The 25543-nt window shown below is 37.1% G+C and overlaps 1 protein-coding gene across 5 annotated transcripts in view; it reads right to left on the reverse strand.

The window, feature by feature from the left end:
* Positions 1-25543, reverse strand: part of CDK14 (cyclin dependent kinase 14) — a 382986-nt gene that overhangs the window by 168821 nt on the left and 188622 nt on the right. For all 5 annotated transcript variants that reach the window (XM_039707409.1, XM_039707401.1, XM_039707426.1 and 2 more), the window contains one exon: positions 20983-21076. In XM_039707409.1, coding sequence (XP_039563343.1) covers positions 20983-21076 — 94 coding nt within the window. The remainder of the gene's footprint in view (positions 1-20982; positions 21077-25543) is intronic.

The following is a 25543-nucleotide window of genomic DNA, read 5'->3' on the forward strand; positions in this document are numbered from 1 at the left end:
CTTTAAGTAACGCCAGGAGGAACACTTAAATTACCAGCTCTAGAAACACATTTCTGAACAAACTGTGGAATTTAATATTTCACTAGTAGGATCTTTCTGTTCAGAAATTTACACTCAATTTCTAACATGACTGAAAATGCTAGATTCTTTTGAATATGTGTTATAAGCTCAGGCCCTGGAATAAAAGTTGATATTCTGAGTGAAAGTAATTCACTTTAGTCTGGTGCTTGTTTTGCATTACCAATGTAGAAAAGCCCCTCGCAGCTCTGCCCCTATCTGCACTGCAGGTCATCTGAATAAATCTTTTGCACATGCATATCTTGAGTCCTTGTGACATTCTGTGGTCACTTACATCAGCATGAAGCAAGCCCAAAGTCAGCATGAAAATCCAAAAAAAGGGAAAAATAGTATCTATTCCAAATCATTTGGAACTGAAGAGATTTATTTTAATTTTGTTTACTGCAATATGCACATGAATTAGGAGCATTAAAGTAAGGACACCACTCTAGAATACTTGTTTCATTTCTTAAGCTATGTAAACATTTTTTCATGTTGATAAATTCAAGCTGAAAAAAAATTCTTAGAAACAAGACTGGCAAGGTAAAATACAAAAAGTTTTTCTTCAACTCTGCCAGAAATTTATAAAATTAAATTTAGAAATGAACTTAAAAACTTGAGACAAAAGTAAGAGAACTCTAAAATAGATACAATTTTTACTTACAAGGTTTGCTTTATGAGTCTAAGACCTCTACTTTGTTGAGCATTTTACAATAGTCATATGTCTCTAACTGTCTAATCTAAGAACATTAATCCAAAGATATTTTTTCTCCACTGTCAAATACAATAGGCAAGCAGTCTAACTTAGGTGTAGTATGATCAGTGGAAAGTGAAAGCAGAGCACTAAGATGACAAAAGTGACAGTATCAGTGCAACCATAGAATATGCATTCACATAGCTATTTAGGTATGCAAATTCACTGATTTTATTTGTAAATATTGTTTGTAGCACATTTCTTTCAGTCCTTGTGTGTACATTCACATAGCTATTTAGGTATGCAAACTTGTATTTTATTTGTAATTGCAATTGTTTTTATTTGTAATTGCAATTGTTTACAATTTTGATTTTATTTGTAAATATTGTTTGTAGCACATTTCTTTCAGTCCTTGTGCTAGGTCTTAATTGGCAGTTGAGTAAGATAAACCTGGCCCTGCAACCCTGATTCATCACAACACCCGTGTTCATCTCATTATTGCTATTAGAGAGAGCACAGTTCTGGCATTAAACACTGAGGAAGTTTGGAGACAGTGTCGACACTATGTCACAAAATCAATTTGCAAATAACTTCCACTTACCTTCTGCATTAATCAAGCTCCTGGTGCCAAGCATCTCCCAGACCAGGAGAGGGAGCCCGTGGATCAAAAACAGAGATTCTTGCATCAATTTAAATTTAGAAATAAGGTTCTCAAGTTTGCAACCCCTCTTAGTGAATCAAAGCAATATTCTCTTATTAAATAAGATGTATTGGTTATTAATATATTTGCTCTGAATATTAAAAAATTAGCCACATTCCTCTAAAAGTGTGTATTTATTTGCCTCTTATTTTAGATGAGACAGAGACTATGGGACTGTACAGATAAAAATTAAAACCAGATAACAAAATCTGTAATTTTCAAGGAATCATACTTGATTCACTGTTTCTTGTTTCACTAGTTTTCCAATCCATTTCTTTACTCATATTCTAGCACATCTGTCACCACAGTATCTAAGAGCCAGCTACAAGCAAGTTCTGTGCATTGGAGTACTCAAACCACCTACAATATTTATACTTCTCTCAAGGGCAGCAGTCAGGCTGAAAACAACTGCAGGTTTTCTAGCATCTAAATGCCAACCATTTTTAAGGTAGAGACACTTGGTAGTTCAGGAAAGGATCCAAACACCTTATTTTAATGCATGGCACAAACACTACTTCCCCACAATTTTTAGCATATGTAATACAGAAATTCACAATATGTGATAACCAACAAACAAGGAGGAGAGGGCAGCACTGAAAGAACTGTGGTTTTGGATAAGAAGAAAGAGTCACTGCCCACAGGTAAGTCAACACAAAGAGATTTGTAACCATCCCTTTGTGATTCTCCTATGCAGAAATCAATCCCATTTTGATGAGTGAGATTCAGAAATCCAAAGCAACGAGTTTTGACACCTGCTATAAACAAAGCAAAGTGGGCTTCACACTAAACACCACAGTGGAGAAGAATCTGCCTTGTTTTGCAGCTTACAAGAGAGAATTAAGGCACCAACAAGGAAAAGGGAAGGGAGAGCCCAACAGTTCTTCTGGTTTTAATGGAATACACTGTCACTTAGCAGTGAGGACTGATTATCCAGACCCAGACAACAGCTGAACACCAGGAGCTGTTTTTTTACAGGTGACCTTCTAGCCCCAACTTTCATGGTCCACCACTTCTCATCCTAAGCATGACATGGGAGTTCTACCTCCTTTATATTTTAACACTTTTTCTTTCCTTTTCATCTTCCAAACCACAAAAATAACCACTGCTGTCGCTGCAATCAAGTTCCAACTTAATATCAGAAATAAACTTTTATTTAGCATTTAGAATTACTTGAAAAAATAAGACTAACTTGTTTGCTTTCTCTATAGAAAATTTGCTTCTCAGAAAAGTAGGCATTCAGCTTGCATGGTTCAATAGCCTATTTTCTTTAAATTGAATTACTAACACAAGACTAATCTACAATTCTTGTATTTGCAATGGATTTAATGTTTTCCAGGGACCATGGTGATTATCATTTCTGCAAAGAAGACTCCAGAATCTACTGGGGTTCTGCTGTTCCACACCACAGACAACACTCTGGGATCTTTTTGTTCTCTGACAGGAGATATAAAATGATGTTCTCATTTGAAACTTGCTATTAAATTCAGGACCAGATTCTAATTCCATTTGTAGGATGAGAAATCTATATGTATCAAACCAACAGATTTACAATACATCAGGGTACTGAGGGTCAAATACCTGTACTGCCAGCTGATACCATTAGGGTTTGGCAGAAAGTTATAAAAACAGAACCTGCTGTTCAAATCTCCATACACAAGCATAATATGGAAAGATTTCCTAGGAAATGCAACAGAAGTGTATCAAGGGCTACTGAATTACCTTATTTTTTTAATATAAGAAAAATTTAGGGGTTAGCATCTGGTTTTGCAAGGACTCACCATTCCCTGGTGTACAAGGGAATAATTAGTTTACAGTGAGCTTTGCACCACTCTACCAACACAATTAGTCACGTTGTCCTGTGTTCTGCTTCAAATGCAAAACCGTCCCACATTACTGCCATCTATTAGATGAGCAGCAGTGCAAATCTTTCCTACCAGCTCTTTCCCAGTTGCTGGCATAATTAAAAAAGAAAAGCATTTCCTTTTACACTATAAGTTGTGAATAGACAAAGCTGCATATTACTGATATGACACTTTAACCTTTGTTAGAGCTGATGATCCTCAAGAAGGGTGATGGTTTGGACTTCAGGAAGACAAAGAACCTGCAGCCTGTGGTATTATTCAGAGCAGAATGAAAGACAAGACCTGAATGCAAATGAGCTGTTTTTCCTTAGACAAGAGTTATGGAAATCAGGCTAAATAATATGCAGAATTTTAAATTTTTTTAATGTTAGGTCAACTTGATGAACAACCAAAGTTTAGTAAAAAAAAGTGTCAGGAGAATGCAATTTTTCCTTTTAAAAGAAGAGGGGTTTGTTTAAAAATGCTCTGAAATTTTAACTGAGAAAAATTACAAGCTGGATGTAAAAATGTTTCCTTATTTTATTGTACCTTTTAAGGATGCTTAAGATTTATTTTCCAGTCCTCTTGTTTGCTGGGTAAAACATCTACATTTAGTGAATCCTTGCTTGTGATGTACCATGGGAGACTACAGCTCTTTGAGGCACTGAACTCATTCAAAAGAGGAAGAGAATAAGCATTGCAGACCATTTGCAAATCAGCAATCCCTTTCAGTTGAGAGAGATTTGGAGGTTTCAGATGTTGGGTTTTTCAACAAAAAATTGTTCTATTCTTTGGAAACATATATCAAATGAAGCTTTCAACTTAGTCAAAAACCTAGGTGTTTTCTGTTTCATTAGGGGAAACTACATTACTGCTTTAGGTTTGTCTCTTGAGGAGCAGTGTGAGTTCCAGGGTTTTTCTACAGCAGCTCCATCACTCTCAGAACCTCTGGACACAGAATTTCTGCTCTGGAAGAGCAATGGTGCTAAGCCATTTGTTCAGATGATCCACCTGCAGCCACATTCCCCTCCTGAGGAGTAGAGTTGGTAGATCTGAACCACATCTTTCACAATCTGGAAAAGTTCTGTGTTACAACCCAATTATGTCAGTGAGCACAAAGCACATGCAGCAGTGAAGACCAAAGAATTAACTTCATCCTTCAAGTTAGCATTTGGTTTTAGTATAATAGATTAGGAAAAAACCTTCAGTAACTATCTGTGTATTATGCATGCTGACTCAGAGTCTGCTGACTGACAACTGCAGTGAGGCTTCCTTCAACTCTACTGGGCACAAAGGTGACAGCTGAGTGCCAAGTTTAATATACAAAAGATAGAGTCAAAAATAGAATTGCCTCAATACCAGTAATTTCTTTCATTTCCTCACATCAAGAGTTTAGAGGTTTGCTTTTGCAGTTCAGTTTCCATAAGGGCCTGCAGATCTATGAATTTGTGTAATGCACTTACAAGTTTGTTAGGGGCCAAACACATTTTACCCTTGGGAATGTTGTACAAGTTCCAGGGTTCACAGATGCAGTGAAGAAGTCACTTCATTTTCATTAGGATGGCAAGAATATATTTATTTGGATTCATGAAAAGTAAAGACCACATGCCTATTCATTGTCCTTGAGATTTAGAATATTGAAGCCTTTCTTCATTAAATGAATGGCAAAAAATTATACATAGTTCCTAGACCAGGAATCCATGCCAATTCAAAGTTAAAACAATGGAAGTAAGATTGTGTAATCTAGGCAGTCTCTTCCCATGTGGAAAGTAATAAAGGCCCTGTTCAGAACCTGAAAGCCATATTTTAGTAAAATTAATTTTCTTACATAGCAAACTTTCTGTGTTTTTTAAGTCAACTGTCATCAAAATATCCCTTCATTATTCCCACACAGGTAAGAAATTAAATACCAATGAAACTTATTAAAAAATAGAAGATGCAATGCAACAGATTAAGCATACAGAAAACACAACTTGTATGATTCCTCTTCAGAACAAAAGTGTTAAACAAGAAAATATAATTCTTCACAGACAAATACAGACTTTCTATTCTTAGTTTTGTGTGTAAAACAGGTGGTAATTTTTTTTGCTTCCTTATGTGTAAATGCTACCAGAAAAATGTAAATGCTACCATGAAAAAAATCATTACATGGACAATACATGGTAAAAGGAAAAAGAAATTCAACGGCCACCATGCACAATGGTAATGTGCAAAAGAATATTTTTAATGTGATCTGCATTCATTCAGGAAATTAAATCAGAATTATGGATTTAAGAGAAAACAAGGCTGGTTAGAAAACTGGAGTAGTTATTTTGTAAGTAATTTCGTAAATGATCTAAGCATGGTCTTAAAAAAAAGAAAAAAAACCCCAAAAAACAAAAAAGGAAAGTATTAAATTATTTTATTGGAGTAGTTATTTTGTAAGTAATTTTGTAAATGATCTAAGCATGGTCTTAAAAAAAAAGAAAAAAAATAAAAAACCCAAAAAAAAACAAAAAAGGAAAGTATTAAATTATTTTACTAGCCTTATGAAGTACCTGCTACAGAGATTATGAGGTTGGGACACAAGAGCAACACAAAAGAGAGAAGACACCTCCTCACCAACTCCATAAACTTGTTCTTCCTGTAAGGAAAGTGATGCTATTTTGTGAAAAAATTGAAGTCATTGAAACTTATTTTTTAAGGTGAAAAAAGAAGCAGCAAGAACAGAATGAGGCTCAACAAAAGTCTGACTCAGGCATCAAGTGGAAAATTATCATTCCATTCTATGTGGGTAATTGAAACACTTCCTTTGAACATAAGAAGTGATTCAATACATAAAGCTGTATTCTAAAACCTTGGGGTAATGTGCCAGTATGGATGGAGGAAGCAAAATATTCCCACAAAATTCTAATAACACACATTCATTTTAAAAAAACCAAAACATCAAGCTCAACTAATATTTTTGCTTTGGCTCTGTCAAGGATGAAAAATGAGGTACTTGAAACAGTAGAGGGCCCAACTGTTCTTAACTTCCTTTCCCCATGAGGCAAAATACAATGAAGTCTTGCCAGGAAACCTTTTTAATATGTGATTTTTTCCATCCTTACTTGTGTATATAAACAATATTTTAGTAGCTGTCTGCGTTGCAAAGTTAAATTTATTCCAACACTGTTTCCATACCATTTGCAGCACAAGTAAGTTCATCATTCTCCTCATACCCATGGTAACCACAGCTACCTTTCTGAGGGTCCCTGGCAGGGGCAGCAGTGCAGCTGTGCCAACATGAGGAGGAGAGCAGGGACTGGAGAGTGCCCAAACACAGCCAAGCCCCTGCCAGAGCCCGGCTCTGCCCACTGGCCCTGCACCAGCTGGGAGAGACAGCTGGGAGGAGGAAGAGGAGGAGCTGAGCAGCCCTCACTGCAGACACAGCTCTGCAGAGCATCAGGACAAGATGAAATGAAACCCCCAGCCCTACAACACAGCACCACGGGGGTCTGACATGCCAGTGTCCTTAAATGTTCACTCAGGGAAGAGGTTTGGTTATTCCAAAAGGCACCTACTAAATGCTTGCTACATTTTGACAGGGCTGTTCCTGTGATTTGATGAGATGACTTTTAGAAAAAAATTCTGTCCATAATCCAAACTGAACTGGAATCAGCACAAAACTAGAGTAATTCATCTAAATTTCACAATGAGAAAAAAAAAGCAAGTGTGCAACAACTTGTACAGGACTGTGGCATCCTCTTCCTACAGGGAGTCAGCACATTTCACCATAAGGCCCTGTTTTAGTAACTCAGAACATTCATAAAATTTCACATGGTGGAAGAAACTGGCTTTTTTTTTTTAAATTTAGTGGTTCTCACTAAAATGTTTATGTGAATGAGATGAATGTTAAAAAAGAACTACAAAAAAGCATTTGGCTAACTTATTTTGAAAATAAGAGGGGCCTAGGCTGTAGAGACACAATCTGAAATTAGCAGCAAAAGGAGAAAAAGGAAACTCCTGACAGAGACTGCACTTTCCCTCAATCCAGTGCAACCATGCAGCAATTTTGTCAAATCAAAAGCTAGTTAAACAATCATGCACATGGTAAAAGGAGATTGCTTAGCTCCAAAGTGAAAAGATGGCTCGTCTGTGAGGGATGCTCCATGCTGAACTGCTAAAAGCAGAACAGGGAACCTGTCCTTTCATCTTTCCCAGCCATCTCTGCTCAGGAGTCTCCTTCCATCAGCAAAAAATCCCATAATCAGAATTTTAAAATTCTGACATTAAACTAGACTTAAGGTCTCTGATATCTGCTTTGGAGCTGCAGAAACTAAAAGAAGACCTCAACAGGATGAAACTGATCCTTATTAAGAACAGAAAAGCTTTTGTAGACTTCAAAACTGTGAATCAGGAAAAGACTGGGAAGAAAATTCATGTGGAAGACTCAAGCTAACCTCAAAAGATTTCTCTCCCCCTCTACAAGGAGAGAAGTTTGGTCTTCTGGCATAGACAGAGCTTGTGAGCTCTCAAGTAAGGTTACAGAGAGGAAATGATTTCACTGAGGAAGAGATTGGTGTTAATAAATGTGAAGAAGCAGCTTTTGCTGCTAGCTGTGCTGGAAGGTCTCTTCCTTACAGCTTGGGAACAAACAGAAAGGTTTTCTTTACTGCACAGCCACCAATTTTCTGCCAGAAGGACCCCATGGCTCACAGGTCATGCTTGTTTACTTATTCTTTAAAATATGCTCTGATTTACTCTGTAGAGATAGTGATATACTCCGCATTTCACATTTCCTATCTGGTCTAGGCTGCAAAGCCTTTTGGATCAACCCACCCAAACAGAGAGTCCTCTCCTAAACATGCTCTTTAAAGATTTCTTTCTAATTTTTTTACTGACTTATTTTCTTTAAACGGAAAAAGGGGAATAAAAATAAAAGCCAAAACCTTGTGGGAGGCTTTTATGAAATGTACTTCCAGTAGCCCTGCTGTGCTGGCTCAGCAGCTGGCTCATTTGAATTCCAGGTATGCACTACACAGGGTTTTTAGGAAATGCTGGCTTATCGGAAAAGCAATGCTCCCCTTGGATCATAAAGCTGGCTTTATGGTCTTTTTGAAGACCATAAAACTGGCTCAGCTAACACATATGAATTCCTACCTAGTGTTGTAGGATCCAATCTCATTGGCACAGGCCAAGCTACGCCGTTGCATCAGGATACTTAAGGGTAAGTCTGCCATTCAGCTAGAAAGCTTATTTAAATAATTAACAGACCAAAGCATGCATATTCCTATGAATAGTCATAAAAACAGCAAGAAAAACCTTTTTATTTAAAATGAAATTATGTTTCTTCACCGTGGTGTCATTCAACTACAACTGTTTAAACAAACCAGAACATTTGGGATCACATCCTTTCTCCACAAGGATTTTCTCTGACCCACGGGTTTTCACAGGAACCAGTCAAGGTTCCCCCAGAACAAACCTCCACTCTGAAGCAGTGAATGCACAATGCACTTCTCTGATACTGAATGTTTTGTCTCTGGCCTGGTGCCCAGTCCCAGCACATCAGAGGAAGGATTGTGCCTGGTTCTGACAACACACCAGGACTCACCGCTCCTCACGCCCCAGGAACAGCACCAGCACAATGGACACTCATGACACGTGCTGCTTATGGGACAGAAATACACTTGCAGAAGAAAGCTGTTGTGCTAAGGCAGATAGAATACTAGAGCTGGGCTGACTGAGCTGCCTGAGCTCACTGTCTGGGCCAAAAAAAAAAAAAAAGAAAAAAAAAAGAAAAATCCTTTTTCTCACCTAAAAAACCAGGGGAGGTAACATACACTGAGACCTATATATGAAGCCTGGTGCTCAGCATCACAGAACAGCACGACACTGGAATCTGATCAGATCATCCAGAAGTTTGCCAGCTCCTTATTTTGCCAATTAAGGTCTTGATCTTGTAATAATCTCAATTTTGAAAAGATTTGTGAAGCCACATGGAGCTCAGTGATGAAGTGGGTATTTTGTCAAGTTTTTTTAAGTGACAATCTGCAGAAAATGAAGGCTGCCAGTCACACTGCCATTTGAAGAATGTGCAGGTTCAGGTGTTACAATGTTTCTGAAACAGTGAGGGCATTAATAATGAGCTCCAGTTGTGATGGGTATATAGATAGATAAGAGTACTCCTCTTGGATGTCTAAATATCCAGCTGATTCCTACACTGAACCTTCTCAGAATTCCCAAACCAAATCTCTTTTAAAAATGGCTAACCTTATCACTTAAAATCCATTTCGAGTGATACAGTTCGAAATGTGCCTCCTACAACAAAACACAGCATGATGCTTGGGTCCTCACTCCAGGCAGCAGTATTTTGCTGCTACAAAAGAAAAGAGTTTTATACTATACTTCTGAATCACAGGCACAGAACAAGCAAGCAAAATGAAAAATGGAAGTACAGAAATATTTTTTTCCTAAAGATGGGGGAAAAGTCAGCCTACATCTGATGGCGAGAGAGAGTGGCTATAAAAGCAGCTGAGACACTTTAAGTGGGGTCAGTGCAGAATCCCAGGGAGTTATGCATTCTCACCCAGAGATGGTAAAGTCTGTGGGAGGACTGGCTGAACAGAATTTGTATCCTTCAGTGCAGCCTAGTGAGCCAGCACACCTCACTCAGAGCACTTTCCAGTGAATTCTTTGCTGAAACATCTACCCATTTTCCTGACACTTTCTTCACCTATTTCCTTGCAAACCCATTGATAGGAAGGGGTTCACTGCCCTGACACCATGAGGTACATGCCCAAACATTGAGATCAGAAATGGGTTTTGAAAGAGTATGGAATGCTGAGATGACAAAATTTTCAAAAATTGGAAGCTGTGATTTAACCATTTATTGCTTACTTAGCAGTTGTGGCCTTACCAAGCAGGTAGCCTATGAGTTTTAATTTTGCTTGTTTAAATGAAGGTGAAATCTGGTGTATCTCAGCTGGGAGAGGCAGGGGCACTGCCAGCTTCAGTGACCCATGTTGTTTGCTTTGACAGTGGTGCACTTGGTAACTTTGTTCATGACTCCTGAGATAGCAAAAGCACCATGCAGGAGGGACTAGGGTGTAGTCATCTCCTGCCTCCAGTTAAACTTTAAGCTGCCTGCAGGGCAGCTGCAGTGGCAGATCCTGCTCTTGGCAGAACTACTTTTGGGCAAAATGGACCTACTTCCCAGGAGCTGCTGGAACTGATCCTCTCTACTCACCGGAGAAAGGAGCTTGAGAGGACTCAGTATTTGGAGAACGTAATGCCTACAGCTCCAATATGAATTGAGAGGGCTTGCACTGAAATAATTAGTCAAGTGTGAGTGAATTACAGCAATTTCGCAAATGATTGGAGCTACTTAACACCTGTATATCATGCTCTACTTTTTTTTTTTTTTTCAGAAAAACAGAATAAAAAACAATCCAGAGGGAGAAATGGATAACTAAATAAATAGGATAGATGAATTAAAAAAAGAAAATTTGCACAGATATATGACAATGAGCTGCAGTACCACTGGTAGTCAATAATGAGAGAGAGGAGGGGGAAGACTGGATTAACAATCTCTTATCCTCTGTCCCCACTACATTAAGGTCCACAGAAATACATGGCCTCAAATATTGATGACATGAAGGCTCAAAAATTATGGGGCATCAGATACAAGAACAGTAAAATGACAATTTAAACCTTTAACACGAGCAACTCCATTATTACAAGGTATTTTGGAGGTAAATTTTAAAGATCTCACTGAAATAGAAGAAAGGGAAATGCTACACCAATGAGACATACACAATCAACTATGCAAGTTATCAGAGAGGAAAATCAACCTCTCAACACTGTCGGCACAGCTGATCTCTTGGACAATGTGAGGAATGCAGATGAGCAGCACAATGTTATCATTAAACTATTTAAGAGGCCACAAAAGCAACAAAACCATGAAAACATTAGCAAGAAGGAGATACTATAAAGCAGAAGTGGTAGGAAGCTACACTGAAGGTACATTTTACTGAAAGTAAATGAAGCCCAATGAAGAGATGACTTTAGTAGCAAACAGGTGTTTCCCTACCCTTAGTTTTCAGCTACATTCACTGGTCTGAATTTTTTTTAAATGGAATATGGTATTACAAAGTTTTCATTAAAAGACCAGTTAAACAAACAAAAGATGATTTTCCCTGGGTACAGTTTGAACTGCTGAGCAGCTGATAAAGTGATATGATGCAGTGAGGTCAGCAGGGCCTCATCCCCACCCCTCTCTTTCCAAGGAATACTAACACACTGGAATGAGCTGGCTCAGCAGCATAGCAATGTCATCAACCACACATCTCAGCCATCAGACCAGAGCAGATTATACCAAAATGCACAGCATCTCAAACATCCAAATTATTAAGGTCTCTTTTTAAGTAAGTAGGGAAATGCATTTTATGAATGCTCACCAAGATGAGACATGAAGGATACTTAAAGGATTGATAAAGGGCTGCTTTCCCTCTGATTTTCATAAAGGGCCAGTTCAGAGATGCAAAATTTATGTACTTTTGTTTCTCTTATGAGAACAGCACAATTACCAGTTATTGTAATAAAATCACATTCAGGATAAATAGCTTAAAAATGCAAATATAATCTGTTCTAAGATGAAAAGTAGTTATAATTCAAATAACAGAATTTTGAAAAATATGTAGGTTTAGAATGTTTTAAAATATCTGTGAAAGGAAGTAGGCATTATTCTAAAGTAATATATCCCTCTTTATAATGTAATAAAATTTAATCAAATTGAAAGCTTACAAAGTCAATTGATTTCTCACCTATAAAAAGATACAGAAATCCAACTGTAATCTTCCAGTGTTGTAAGTCAGATGCTAAAAATCTTTGATTTGTACTCATCAGGGTAATCATATTTATATGAGAACATTCCTGCTGTAGCACACATTCTTTGCTAAGTATTCACCTTATGCTCTTCTGCTCCATCACCAACAGGTTGGAGAGTTTGCATTGCAGCCATTTGGGTCCTATTCTGCCCTGAGAAAGCACTATGAAGAATTCTCACTATGGTGTCACAAAATATATTGTTAGGTTTCTGTGATGTACTTGGAAACAGACCTCATTTGCCAGAAATACAGCTACACAGTGATATACATGCACACTCTAAAGACAAACAGCAAACATAGAACATTTTTCTTTCTGCAACTGACAGCTGGAGAATCCTGCTCTGCTTTAGCCTCCAAGTCACTTTAAACTGAGAGCTTAGAAAACTGTGGAAGGAAGACCAAAGCAAAAGAATAAAACATAATACTGCATAGTTCATAACCTGCTCTGTTTATTTCACACTCAGTTGAGAATACCTATTGCATTAAGATCCTAGTCACTTTTCCCTTTTCCTACTTATTAATACTTATTTTGTCAGTAGGATTTTCTTTTCTCTGTGCAAGTCTCAAAAGAAATGGTAACACACAAATAGTGGACACACAGAAATTGTATAACAGCATTTTTAAATGTATAATTAAAACATAGATGAGGTTATAAAAACTTTTCAACATATGAAAATTTTATGCCTAAGTTATTCAACTATAGCCATTTAATGAATTAGAAAAGCAGCTATCCTAATCAAGGTGTATTAATGTTTGCCCCTCGAAAACTTGAAGCCTCCTGAAGTCACTAAGCTTATCTCAAAATTTACCTTTAGCTCACTATGGATCAGCAGCTTGTGAAAATGATAGTTGAAGACATCTGATGTCAAATGCTCAGTGTCTTGCTAAATTAATACCTAGTCTAGGGCACTGATAATGGAAACACTGAAATAGGTATTAAAGCCTAACTTTATTCAAATTAGGCTTACTGCAAATAGTACTTCAAAGCATGTGCAGAGGCTGAAGGGGAAGTTTCCCCCAGACACCATGATAGAGGGAGCTATCAACTTTTAGTAGTTCTAAGGAGGACAAAACAAATTGGCTATTGTTCTTGAAGTCTTTTAAGAAACATGTGTAGAGAGGCAAGACATATCAATCTTATATTCTCACAACCTGTCCCTAAAATCATCATCTAAAACAGCCTCACATTGATTTTTAGACATTTTTAACCTTAAGGATGTTTCATCTTTTGCTACAGATCATAAATAATTTTGGCCATCAAGATGCTATACAGAAAACTCACTTTTGACAAGCAATGTGCAATTCAAACACAAGTGAAAGAAGAAAGGGAAAAGGAAAGATGCAAGTGCAATGAACATTGTTTCTTTACTTATGAAAGAAAAAGCAATGTGACAATTTGATGCCTACTAATTTATCATCTCTCCTAGCAAATAAAGCCAGCATACTAGGGTAAGTTTTTAAAATGTGTCTGTGTTTTTTATAGTAATATAATATCTTGTAGAATAAATTTTTTGATAGCAGACAAACAATTCTGTTCAGAATGGGCTTCAGCTCCCACAAGTGCACAAATTGCTTGCAACTGTTTTTCTGTTCAGCGTCACCTGCATGCAAAACTGTTTGCAATTACAGCTCTATAACACATGTGGACACAACAAGCACAGAGAGGGATTTTACATAGCAAAGAAGATATTTCTGTGGTGTAAGGGGCCAAGAAGGAAGGTGCCTGCAAAGATGTAAATCAGTGCACTGATTTACACCAGGTACTGATTTGCACCAGCTGAGTCTCATCACATGGTTTTTTTTCAATGTATTGACTGTAAACACCCTCTCAAAGGCTAGAGGCAAGTCTGGAAAAGAAACAATGCTTCCTTATAATTATAGCCCATTTCTCATTCAGCAACTGAAATATGGCAGAAAGTAAACATTCTGATTCCAAAGAAAACCACAAGACTATTGTTTTCCACTGAACCATGTCTTAATTTGTTTTCTTTTTCTGATAGCAAATTACTCCTCATGTTTTGCACTACCAAGATGATAATAACCCACACTTCTGCAATGGCAGCCCAGCCATGCTCAGGGTTTTGCTCAGAATTAGTAGGCTGGACAGGAACATCTTGCAGGCAGATGACACCTATGTGCATGAGGTTTTGTGACTGGCTGGCCTGAAATCCAGCCAACCCTCAAAGCAAAAAGTTGGGATTACACATTAATTTATTATTTCCTCTCCTTCTCTCCTGCTGCCAGCTCGTAGTTGCCCTGTAAAGTGTCCACAATACACCGGTGGGTATTCTTATGACTTTAAACACGGATAAATGTGAGATTGAGTGTGAGATTTCTAAAAGAAATGTTAGCAGAGTGTGACATACATATTTTTTTAAAATGTATCTCATATTATCTTTCCTAACACATATAGGCAATACTCCTCTAGAAATTATCCTACATTTTTACAACATTGCTGTTTTTAAATCCTGGGCCAAGTTTGTTTGCCCAGTACCATATGGGTTAATGGTACAAGGCAAAGAACAGCACAGACTATTGATACTCAGACATGGTGAGGATGGGAGCTCTTAATTAAAAAGTTAATGCAAATTAGCATAATTTAACTTGTGCCCTGTTCTATGGGGGAAAGTCTACTCACACAGTAATAAACAAAACAATATAGTGCAGTCAGAGATCAAAAATTGAGCAGAAACTCTGTAAAAAGAAATTTTAAAAATTACCAGAATCCTTTACAAAGCATGAACACATAGAAGATTTACTTTGCTTTTTAAAGTTCACTTTAAAGGTTAATTTCACTCATACTTGCCTAGTTTAGAATTACTTTCATTTGAAGTTTGGCATAAGACATAAAGCCCAGAGAGGAACCTTGTAAAAGTGGTATCAGTGCAAAACCTGCAGGCAAGTACAGTAAAATACTGAACAAGTATTTTCAAACAACTTCAAAGAGAAGACCCACAGGTAGAGAAGCCTGCTATTTATGTAATTAATTTTCAGTGGTGCTGAAAAGAAGTGAAATATTTTGCACATTGTTGTTGTAAAGCACAGGAGAGGTAGATTTACTAGTAGGATTGCACTTCTCTACGTATGTATTGTGTTACAGAAGATCAAATTCAGCAGCATGTTTCTAATTAATTAGTTTCAAGAACCCCCGTCATTTTCCTCATTAAGTCATTGGTGGGAAGCAAACGGAAAGATATGGGAGGAAAACACAAACTTTGCCCTCTAAGCAAGAACAATATTACAGTTATATTACAATAGAGTCATCCAACCAGCAGAATAGATGGCACCATAGACACCACGTCTACACAAAATAAAATTTCAGCCCACAAAAAAAAAAGACTAATAAATTTGACTAAGTGGCTGATTACACAGATGAACTTCAAAATCCAATAGTTTAAAGTACTCCTCTCTTGGGTTTAGCATTGGTAGCTTCCCAAAAGATACTACTAATACAATCTACCAGAAAGCACATTTTCTTTGGGTCCATCATAAGCTTAAAAGCTCTTGAAAAGTATTATCCCAGGCTTCAGAGGATGTCAGTGGCATGAAGCAAACCTTCAGACACAGAACGACAAGGAGAAAGGTTTGCAGCTTCATAAATACCTGTTAACATCAGATGTGGAGGAAACACTATGAGCCTGCATTACAAGACACTCCAGGCTTGTAGTCATATATCACAAATATGTGTGCAAATATGTATAAAAAACAATATTGCTAGCCTTTAAAATCTTCAATAATGGGAGAAACACTTTCATTCCCATTGAAATTAAAATGTCACTTTCCATAGCTATCTGAAATGGCAAACTTGTGTTTTGCTGCACAGCTCCGTGTGGAAAGCTGGAATTTCTGGTGTCGCAGATCAGGCTGCAGGGCTCAATGCATACTGTTCCCTTTTAATTACTTTTTAGTACTGTGTGTTATGGTACCCAACAGAGCAATAGCATCCAATACCAGAGAGGAGTCCTCAGCTTGTTCAATATGTGTGTCAGGTAATACAGAAGCTTCTGGCTGCCATTTCCCACTCCTGCTGTGACACCCTACCTGCAGTGTGATGCTTCTGTGGTGCACATGCTTCCCACAACCATGTTTGCAGAGAGAATTCCCATTTTCAGACAAACCAGCCTTTAAATTCCATTGTCCTGCCTGTTCAGAGAGTTACAAAATACCAGGAGAAGTCTTTGTGCATTATTCTTGCAGTGAAATCTAATTTGCAGTGTAGTGGCACCAAGGCTAAAGTTCAGGCAATGCACAGATTATTCCCTTATCAGAAAGGCTTCAGAGCCTGGAAGGAAAATTCACTTTGATCAATTGTGGCTCTCACAAAGCTCATGTAAAACAGAAAAGACAGAAATATCTTCCCACTTTAAAAAAAATAAATCTCTGCCAAAGAAAAATTTAGCTAACACAAGAGATTCAACTCTGGTCTGTTTTGAATCTGTTAAGAACAACAACTATGAAAGCACACGTTTATATAAAAATCATAGCTGTAACTTAGTCGCCATCTCCAGTATGGCATGCACAAGCATACTGCAGGCTGCTCAGTGTAATCATCTTCAACACCCAACTAATTCATACTGATCATCACCAGATCCAAGGAGCTGTCAATTCTTCCATGGTACTGGGCTAGCTTGAAGGCATTTTGTGCAGCTTGAACATCTAGACATAATTAAATTTTATATTTGCAATGACACATTCTCCTTGATGTGAAAACCTCAAAGTTTGCATATAGAGATATGTATGCTAACAAATGATCAACAGGAATAAACTACTGATAAAGATCCTAGCTACTCCTTATCAGAAGCCAAATGCTATTTCCCAATTTTGTGCAATTTTATTTTGAATCCACAGATTACCTCACATATTTTTCCTAGTCTCATGATTTTACTGCTCAACATGCACTTGATCAAAGTTTCATCCTGTTCTGTGCACGTACTGCAAGACTAAATAGAAATGCTAAGATTACCACTTCATGTCTTCAGTCCATCAGACTTAGCATCTTGCAACAAAAACCCAAGCTGCCTGTCTCAGAGAATGGCAAAGCAAAAGGTTTGCTGGAAATGATGACACATCATTAGTTTAACTTTGAGGCAAGAGTCTTGTGAGCTCTTACAGGCTATAAGTACAAAAACCAGCAACACAGCAAAAGGAAATGGCCTCAAGCAGCGTCCAGGGAGGTTCAGGCTGGACATCAGCAAGAATTTCTTCACTGAAATTGTTGTTAAGCATTGGAACTGGCTATCCAGGAAGGTGGTGGAGTTACCCTCCCTGGAAGGGTTCAGGAAATGACTGGACATGGAATTTAATGCTTTTGTTTAGTTGACAAGGTGGTATTCAGTCAAAGGTTAGACTCAACCTTAATGATTTTATGACTTAGTTCTATGATACTACACTTTCCTCTCTTATTTTCTATGACGCATTTCAATCAGAAAGTAATCTCAGTTTCAACATACAGGAAAAAAAGCAGGAGCAAAAATGTAATTGTATACTGATTAAACCAAAACATTTCTGCATTAAGGCACTTTACTCGCTGTTAAACCTTTTTTAAAAAGCAACTTATTTATACATTTGAGTCCCATTTGGTAAGCACAGTTTTTTTAAAAGAGCTTATCAACAATTTTAGGTAGAAAAAAGAATTCGTATTATCAGATCCAAAGTGTGACAATAACAACTTGCAGCTGCTTATTCATCAACAACTCCAAGTGCTGGTCTGATTCAAGAACAGATCCTGTGTACAAACCCTTGCTATTTTATTGAGGCCTGTGGTTGTAATAGAACCTGAGTACGCTTATTAAAAACAGCTGCTGTAACAGAAATAGAGAATCATGGAATATTACCATTTAAAAACCCCCAAATTGAATCAATGGAAGTCAGCAGAGACAAGCTTAAAAAGTCCTTAAACAAAACGGAAAGATCAACCACTGTTCTCAATCTACTTTACACAATCACTTAATTAAGCTGTTACAAAATGTAAATAAACACCATTCATAATGAGGAAGAAACATATGTGGTGTGTTGTGTTGCATCTATCTTTGCTATGTAGATATGTGAAGAAGGCCAGCAGAAGAGATACACAAAAACACTTAGACAATCTCTCTTCAACTTGATAATCACTAAAGCAATGTACATAAAATGTATTTTAATTTCATTTACATAATAATGGCCACTAAACAATAGGAAATCAAACAGCCATTTAAGATTTTTAAACTGTTGTTCACATTAAATTTTATTCACTTTTCTTGGCTACTCTTTCTTACGTTTTTACAGTTTCCTACTACAACATAACCAATTCCCTAAGAGCTGCAGCCTGGCTCCTTACACACTAAGGACATGTAGCTATGACTAGCAACAACAGCAGCAGATATGACAAAGATTAATGTTCCTTTTTGTTCCAAGTTGTGTACAAGGTGTGAACTGTACAAGGACTACTGGGTCAGAGTGAAGGTGGACTGTGCCTTCCACCATTTTCAGAAGAAAACCCTCTGTTACAAGAAAGCTGTCACTGGTGGATGCTGAAAACATGAACTGTGGGAACTCTTTCTGCAAAAGTCTTTTATTGGCTGGCTCTCTTTCACAGCTGTGTAAGTGCTCACTGTGTGGGAGTCAATCATGTTGGTTATCTGGTAAAACAACCTGATTCATTTTGTCATTCAGTGCTATTAACTACCCTACTATAGATGAGTCACTGGAGAATTAATGAATTTAATCCCTCTGTTCAAATACAAAACCAAACAAGAATAATCCTCTGGTTTATAACTTTTAAATAGATAACTTAAAGCCTTAATGATGCTTAGAGTACATTAGGAAGGCATCCACTGAAACTATTTAGCTAATGGTAACTAGACACTACCATTAGAAAGCCTAATTAATTGTGATTTAAAATTACCTCTGATTTGCAACAGACCATAAAACATCCAGACCAAAATTTTATCTATTTATTTGATGGTTTGCAAAAGATCAATTTAAAGAAACAGTATCAATAACAATTGATAACAATTGGTAACAATTATCACTTGTTATTTCAACACTGTTCTCAGTATTTGCAACTGCAGTTTAAAAACAAAATTTAAAATAATTGGCAGGCCTTAAAATTCATACTAGATTGCATTTATCTTGGCATTTTTACATGCAAATAGTTGTGAGGATAAACAAAAAAATAGAAGTATACAAAAGGTTTACAAAAGGCATACAAAAATAGATTTATATGATACACCAATCACTACCACTTTTTACATTATATCTTACAATCTTATACAATAAATTGCAAATAAGGCCCTGCTAAAGGAAGAACCTGATTTCTGCTGTTACAAGTGCCCTCAATTTCAATAGAAAAAACAGTCAATATGATTTTACTGCAATAAATGAGATAAAGCCTCAAGGAGGAAATAATTCTTTCAAAATTTCGTGTTCTATAAATAAGGAGAAAATTTCAAATTAATAAATGAAAAGCACAATCAGTTTAAAAAACAAAAGCCAGAAACTGGCTCAGAAGTTTCTAGCTTAAAATACACAAGCTGGCAAACAAACAAAGCAATGAGACACGTCACAGGAACTGCTCAGAACTGCAGCTCCCAGTCTATGTTGCAGCACAGCTATTCTTTCACAGCACAGAATTTTCAGGATATTAGCCAACAGGGCAGAAAAACCAAATATTCTGCAGAAAATGAATTATATTTATATCACAATCAAGTAAGGCCTTGTTTTAGAGAGATACTTTTTATGAGTCATTCCTAAAAGCATTTGCTAAATTCCCTGATGTCCCAAGAAAAGAGACATAGTGCAAGCAAGGCTGAATAAAGTGAAGAATGTAAACTTTTTAAACGTATTATGAAAGACTTTCTTCCTCTCCCCATGGACCAAGAAAGAATACCAAATAAATACTCTGCATTTGACATAAATGACTACTGACAAAACAACCTTTGAAAGCAAGGGTATGCTCACGTTTCCCCTCTAAATTTATGGTCAGAAGCAATGCAGAGATTGACACGTCAGGGCAAGCGCTGCTCCAACAATACTTTCCCTGATGACCACCCAGCAGTACCAGGAGCTGCTCTGGTCAGCAGTGCCTTCCCTGAACAAACCCACTCCATGACAGCACAGCTCCCAGGAGGGCAGAGAGTAGATATAAACCTTTATTGGGGGTCAAGAAAAGTTGTTCCTCAGCCTTTTGTAAGGGAGCTGCCAAACCCAGAGCACAGTAGAAAAAAGAGAAAATGAAAATAAAATCTCAAGCAAACAAAGAAAACTCAAAAACCACAACCCTGGGCAGAAAAATATACAAACTATCATTATTCTAGAGACAAATTACCTTTTCTTTCACTGCCTTTCATGTAAAGGTGACATCAGTGCCTTTGAGCAACCTGCATGAAGGCCCTAACCAGGCTGCAGAAGCAGTAGTCAAGGATTCCTGCTGAATCTGAATATAAGCATGATTTCAAGATTCCTATTCTGTTTCTCACCTACTTCCTATCTTGCTTTTCTTTTATACATCTATATAACAAAAAATGCTTGGCATTAACACTACAATATAGAAGATCTATAAGGGCATCCAGAGCTGTCCTCTGCAAAGGGAGGATGACAAACTGTCTGGATTTTCATTACCTTACATTTGGAAAGCTTTTCCACAACTGCATAAACCTCTTTGTTTAAAAAAAACAACAACAAAAAATAGGTGAAAAAATAATAAACAGAACTTTTTACACAAAGCATATCAAGGAAACTGTATCTAGCTTGTGGACTGGGCTTCTGATCCTTGACTCAACCAGTAACTTAATTCCTAACCCAAAGAAATATGTGAACATTTATTAATTGATCTTTGTAGTCTTACTTTATCAATAAAGAACTCACCAGAAATATCCTTTCAAGTTGATCTTGAATGTCTTTCATTCCTGGAAAAGCAGCGACCCCTTGAATCATTTCTACAAAGATACAACCCACGCCCCTAGAGAAGGAAAAAATAAAGACAAGGTTAGAAAGATTTCTTATAAACCAAAAAGCCAACAATAATATTTTTGTATCCTTTACCGGTGTTTAAATATTTGTTTTAAAATGATGCCAGGTGGAAGGACAGACATGTGCATTTGCTAAAATCAGTGTATACAAATGAACATTTCTCAGGTGTTTGAAGAAAAGTGTAGAGGTAGCAGGAATATGATTGGTGAGTGTTGAGACCAATAAAGGCACAGCTGCTGATTTCTGTATTAGTGCTTCCCAAGCAGAAGAGTCATGCTCCTAAAGAAACTCTGGAGATGTGGGAATGGCAGTGAGAGCATCCTTGGGAGAAGCTGAATGGGGACAGGCAGAGGACTTGGAATGCACACTTAGCATAGGAGGAGAGGAATCTGGGAAAAGGTGAATAAAAAGGAAAAGGGCACGTGGCTGCTCACAGGCACTGAATTAACTACCACCCAAATGCTTTGGGGATGTACTTGCTTGGACTTTCTTCTCCCTCTTCCAGCATAACTGAAAGAAGCTCAAAGCCCATAGCTGCTGACCCCAGTCCCCAGAAGCTCTGGCTGAGAGGTCCTGAATGGGCTGAGGGATCCTGCATGGTCCTCCCTGGGCTCCTTTCTCCCCCACAGCAGCTACCTCCTTTACAGCTCCTGTCCTTGGTTTCCCACACAACCTATTCCACACAAGTCCCCCTCATCCCACTGAGTTAAACCAGCGGCAGATGTACTGGGAAATCAGACAGTAAAAATATCTGAGGCACACTAACTACAACACAAAGAATGCATTCTCAAAGGTTGAGGAAAGCTTCTGTGACTCCATCTCAAATTCCAGATGAACTATAAACTCCATACATCTCAAAAGGAAAGCAAATTACAAACTTGCACTTGTATCTTTTCCAGATGAAAACATCTCAAGAATTGCTTGTTCCCTCAGCAAAAATAATTTTAAGAGAAAACTTCCCTTTTGGCTATCAATAGGATGCAGAATTTGATGATATACTTCAACTTCTTCAATTGCATTTTTCTGCATACACGTTTCTACAACTTTCATATGCAAACACCCACATATGCTGTACAACCATGTCTGTGTAAGCAGCTACGCAAAAACACTCTTCACTCTAATAATATGTTTAAATCCCCAAAACATATCAAAATGAACTAAGAATTTGCAACACTAACTACAGCACCACCTCCCCCTAAAATTGAGATTCTTGTTTCTGTATCAGAAAAATCCCAGCAATAACCTCTAATTTAACTTTGTTTTTAGAAGTAAATTATTTGGAAGGTAGTAATTACATACTTTTTCATTGCTTATGCATCATGATGATACATTCAGAAAGCAGCATTTAATTTTAGGATTTGTGTGCATATATTGGTGAGGAAGTGGTTATAGAATAAAACAACTTAATGAAAACAGGTTGCATATTTTCGTTAAGACTGGAGCTGAGTACTTACAGATACCACTTAACTAAAAGTATCAGCAAATAACCTGTGCTTTACTCATCTCTCAGGCTTTCACAAATACCCAATAATGAAACAATCTTACATTCCAGGACAATGAGGGCTGATAGTCAAATTTTTGAAGAAGAAAATTAAATATACATCACCATTTTCTTATTCTACCACCCAGAGCATGGATATACTAAGTAAAGCTTCTCATGGCATAGAAAAGTGGAAGAAAACTTTAAGAAAGCACAGTTGCAGGCAAATTTTAGAATAAATCAGGTGTTTATAAAAGAGAGGTTAAAATTTATGTTCCATATGCTTCTGCTGGTTACTAAATGAACTGAATTGATTAAACTGCCATTCATCATTTAGTCTGGTTAGTGCTTCATTAGGCACAGATAGGCACAATATATCTTTGTCAAATGCTTATAAACTGTACCAGCATCTCAGGCAAGGAAAAATTGGAGATTTTAGCCAGGAGCCATTTATTCAAGATGAGCAATAAAACAATTGAACTTAGACTAAAGAAAAAAGGATCACAGTTCTATTGTTGCAACCAGAAAACAGGCATTTGATTAAACCAGCATATCACTTGAGAGCATATACAAATCTGCAGAGAATCTTCATCTAGCTGTTTGAACAGAAATGTGGTAAGGGCAGCAGGAAAAATTTGCCATATTTTGCATTGTTTTACATTATTTATAAATTTGTCCACTTTTACTGGTTCTGACACAAATATAAGGAAAAAAATACCACCAAGTAAGAACAGGAAGCAAAACTGAAGAAAAATTTCCTGCTTGGAAAGAAGAATCCTGTTATATATGTATATCCTATATCCTATTATATGTCTTGGACTCTTGTGCAGCCTAGAATTCCATTTAGTGACAAGCTGAAATAAAAGAGTACTGGAGTTAAACACCTAATACAAAAATCAAAAGGGTATTAGAATCATTGGGGAGAGAAATTATAAGCAACCTTCAAGATGTGAGCTGGAAGACTGCTGTCCCTTCAGCCCACTTGAAAATTAAGGTTATGATTGGTTTCAAAAGTTATGGTGTTCAGCACATTGATTAGTAAGTCAACAGAAAGAGAAGTTTAAATGAATACTAAAAAAAGAGGAAAATAGTAATACCGAAAAAGTATAACTTTGAACTAGGAAATGGATAGGAAAGACCCAGAAAGCCATAAAGGCTTGAAGATGGCTGGATGGTATTCTAGTGTCATAGTGGTATTGGTGATTTTAGGATCACATTAAGTAGAAACTTGAGTCTGTAATAGGATCCCTGCATTGCAAACTGTAAGTGCACACACTGCAAATGAGAAAATAAATAACACCTCTGCAAGGCCTTGAAATTTTGTCTTGTTTTTGTAGACCTCCCAAACTTTTCAACAGTTTAGAGATGTTTTTGAACAAAGCAAAAGCTATTATCATGTCAGAAAAACTGGGTTTTGAGGAAAAAATTAAGAAACTTATGTCATCCTTGGCTACAAGAAAACCCAAGTGACAAGGGAGAATATGATGACTCTGTATTTAAAATTATGCAAAACAAAGGATGGGGAAGAACTGATTGGGATTTTAATTGTTCCCAGAATGGTAGGTAGATCCATAATAGTATAACTAGAAATAGCAGAATGCCTTTAGGAAATAGAAATTTTAGGGTGAATGTTAGTGAAATACAATTAATAATTGTGCTAGAGCCCAGTCTCCCAATGGACTTGAAGCCCAGTTACAGTCATATAAAACTAGACGAGCTCAAATACTTAAGAATATTCTTCAGGAAACAGACTTGCATTAACAGTAGAGTGGACAGGATGATCTCATACACCAGTCCCAGCTCTAGTTTCAGTGATGCAATGATTACTTGAAATAGAGGCTTTTAAGCTGCATGCATCTCCAAGGGAGATGTTATTTAGGTAAATTTGTGTACGTTCAGCATACAATGACATTTTCAGGAAGCACATATAAATAATTTTTGACAAAATAATATTACCTTAACAAATTTTGGTGTATTCAGTTCAGATTTTCCTACTCTCTTTATAGGACTTCTGAGTTTGGATTAATAAGCCAAATGTTCAGAGATCTTTCCAATGCAATGGCAGAAGATAAATTTGCAAAGTAAAAGTGACAGCCACATAATGCTGAAATGGGTGGTTTACTCTCTCATGACAAAAAGCATGACTAAACCTATTGATATATTGATGAGACCATACATGGCCATGCCATCTAATATTGCCCTCTATTGTGCTGCTTAATTTCCTGGGACTCTGGCTGTCACTGTACAGCCTTATACAGAGTAAGAGTTACTAGCACAGCTGAATGGCTTCTCTTGCATTTGAATTGACACAGTAAATGAGCCTGTAAAAATGAAGTTGAATGCCTCAGGAACCTTCTTTTTTTGTTGGCTTTTTTTTTTTTGGTTATTTTCTGCACAGCTTTTATAATTTAGAAGGGTATTCCCTTAATATTAACTTTCTTATTGGTGGATTGGTTTTATGTGTTTGGCTTAGGGATTCACATTCCAAAGATCCTCATTGCTACAAGAATCTCCAGCTTCTCTGTACTTGAATACTGTTAAACAAACAAAAAGAAGCATAACAGCTTTGGTAAGGCACAATATATAAAAGATTATTAGCAATGGTTCCTTCAGTTAATATTATGAGTTTTCTTGATTAAGCTATAAAAGAAAGTACACTCTCCTGAAAGAGGAGCTGTTTCCAAACCAAGTTTTAGTTTATACTTAAATCAAGTATATAGAAACCCTATATTCTTACTATATATGCTTTAAAGTGTTGAACATTCTGCCTTGAACAGATCTGCTTTGTAGCAGGCTCAGTGCAGGTGCTAATATTCAGCATGATCTTTGCAGTGGAAACCTATGCTGGGTCTTCACATCACACTTTTATCTAGTCATTAAGCCTGTTTTCTGTGTGCAGGGCTTGGCTTCAGAGGGGGAAGGCATTTTATGAAAGCCAAGTAATTCCTTTCAGTAATCCCTGGTGACATTTCTGAA

Source organism: Passer montanus, unplaced genomic scaffold (assembly GCF_014805655.1).
Source record: "Passer montanus isolate IOZ18808 unplaced genomic scaffold, ASM1480565v1 scaffold10, whole genome shotgun sequence".
Taxonomy (NCBI): domain Eukaryota; kingdom Metazoa; phylum Chordata; class Aves; order Passeriformes; family Passeridae; genus Passer; species Passer montanus.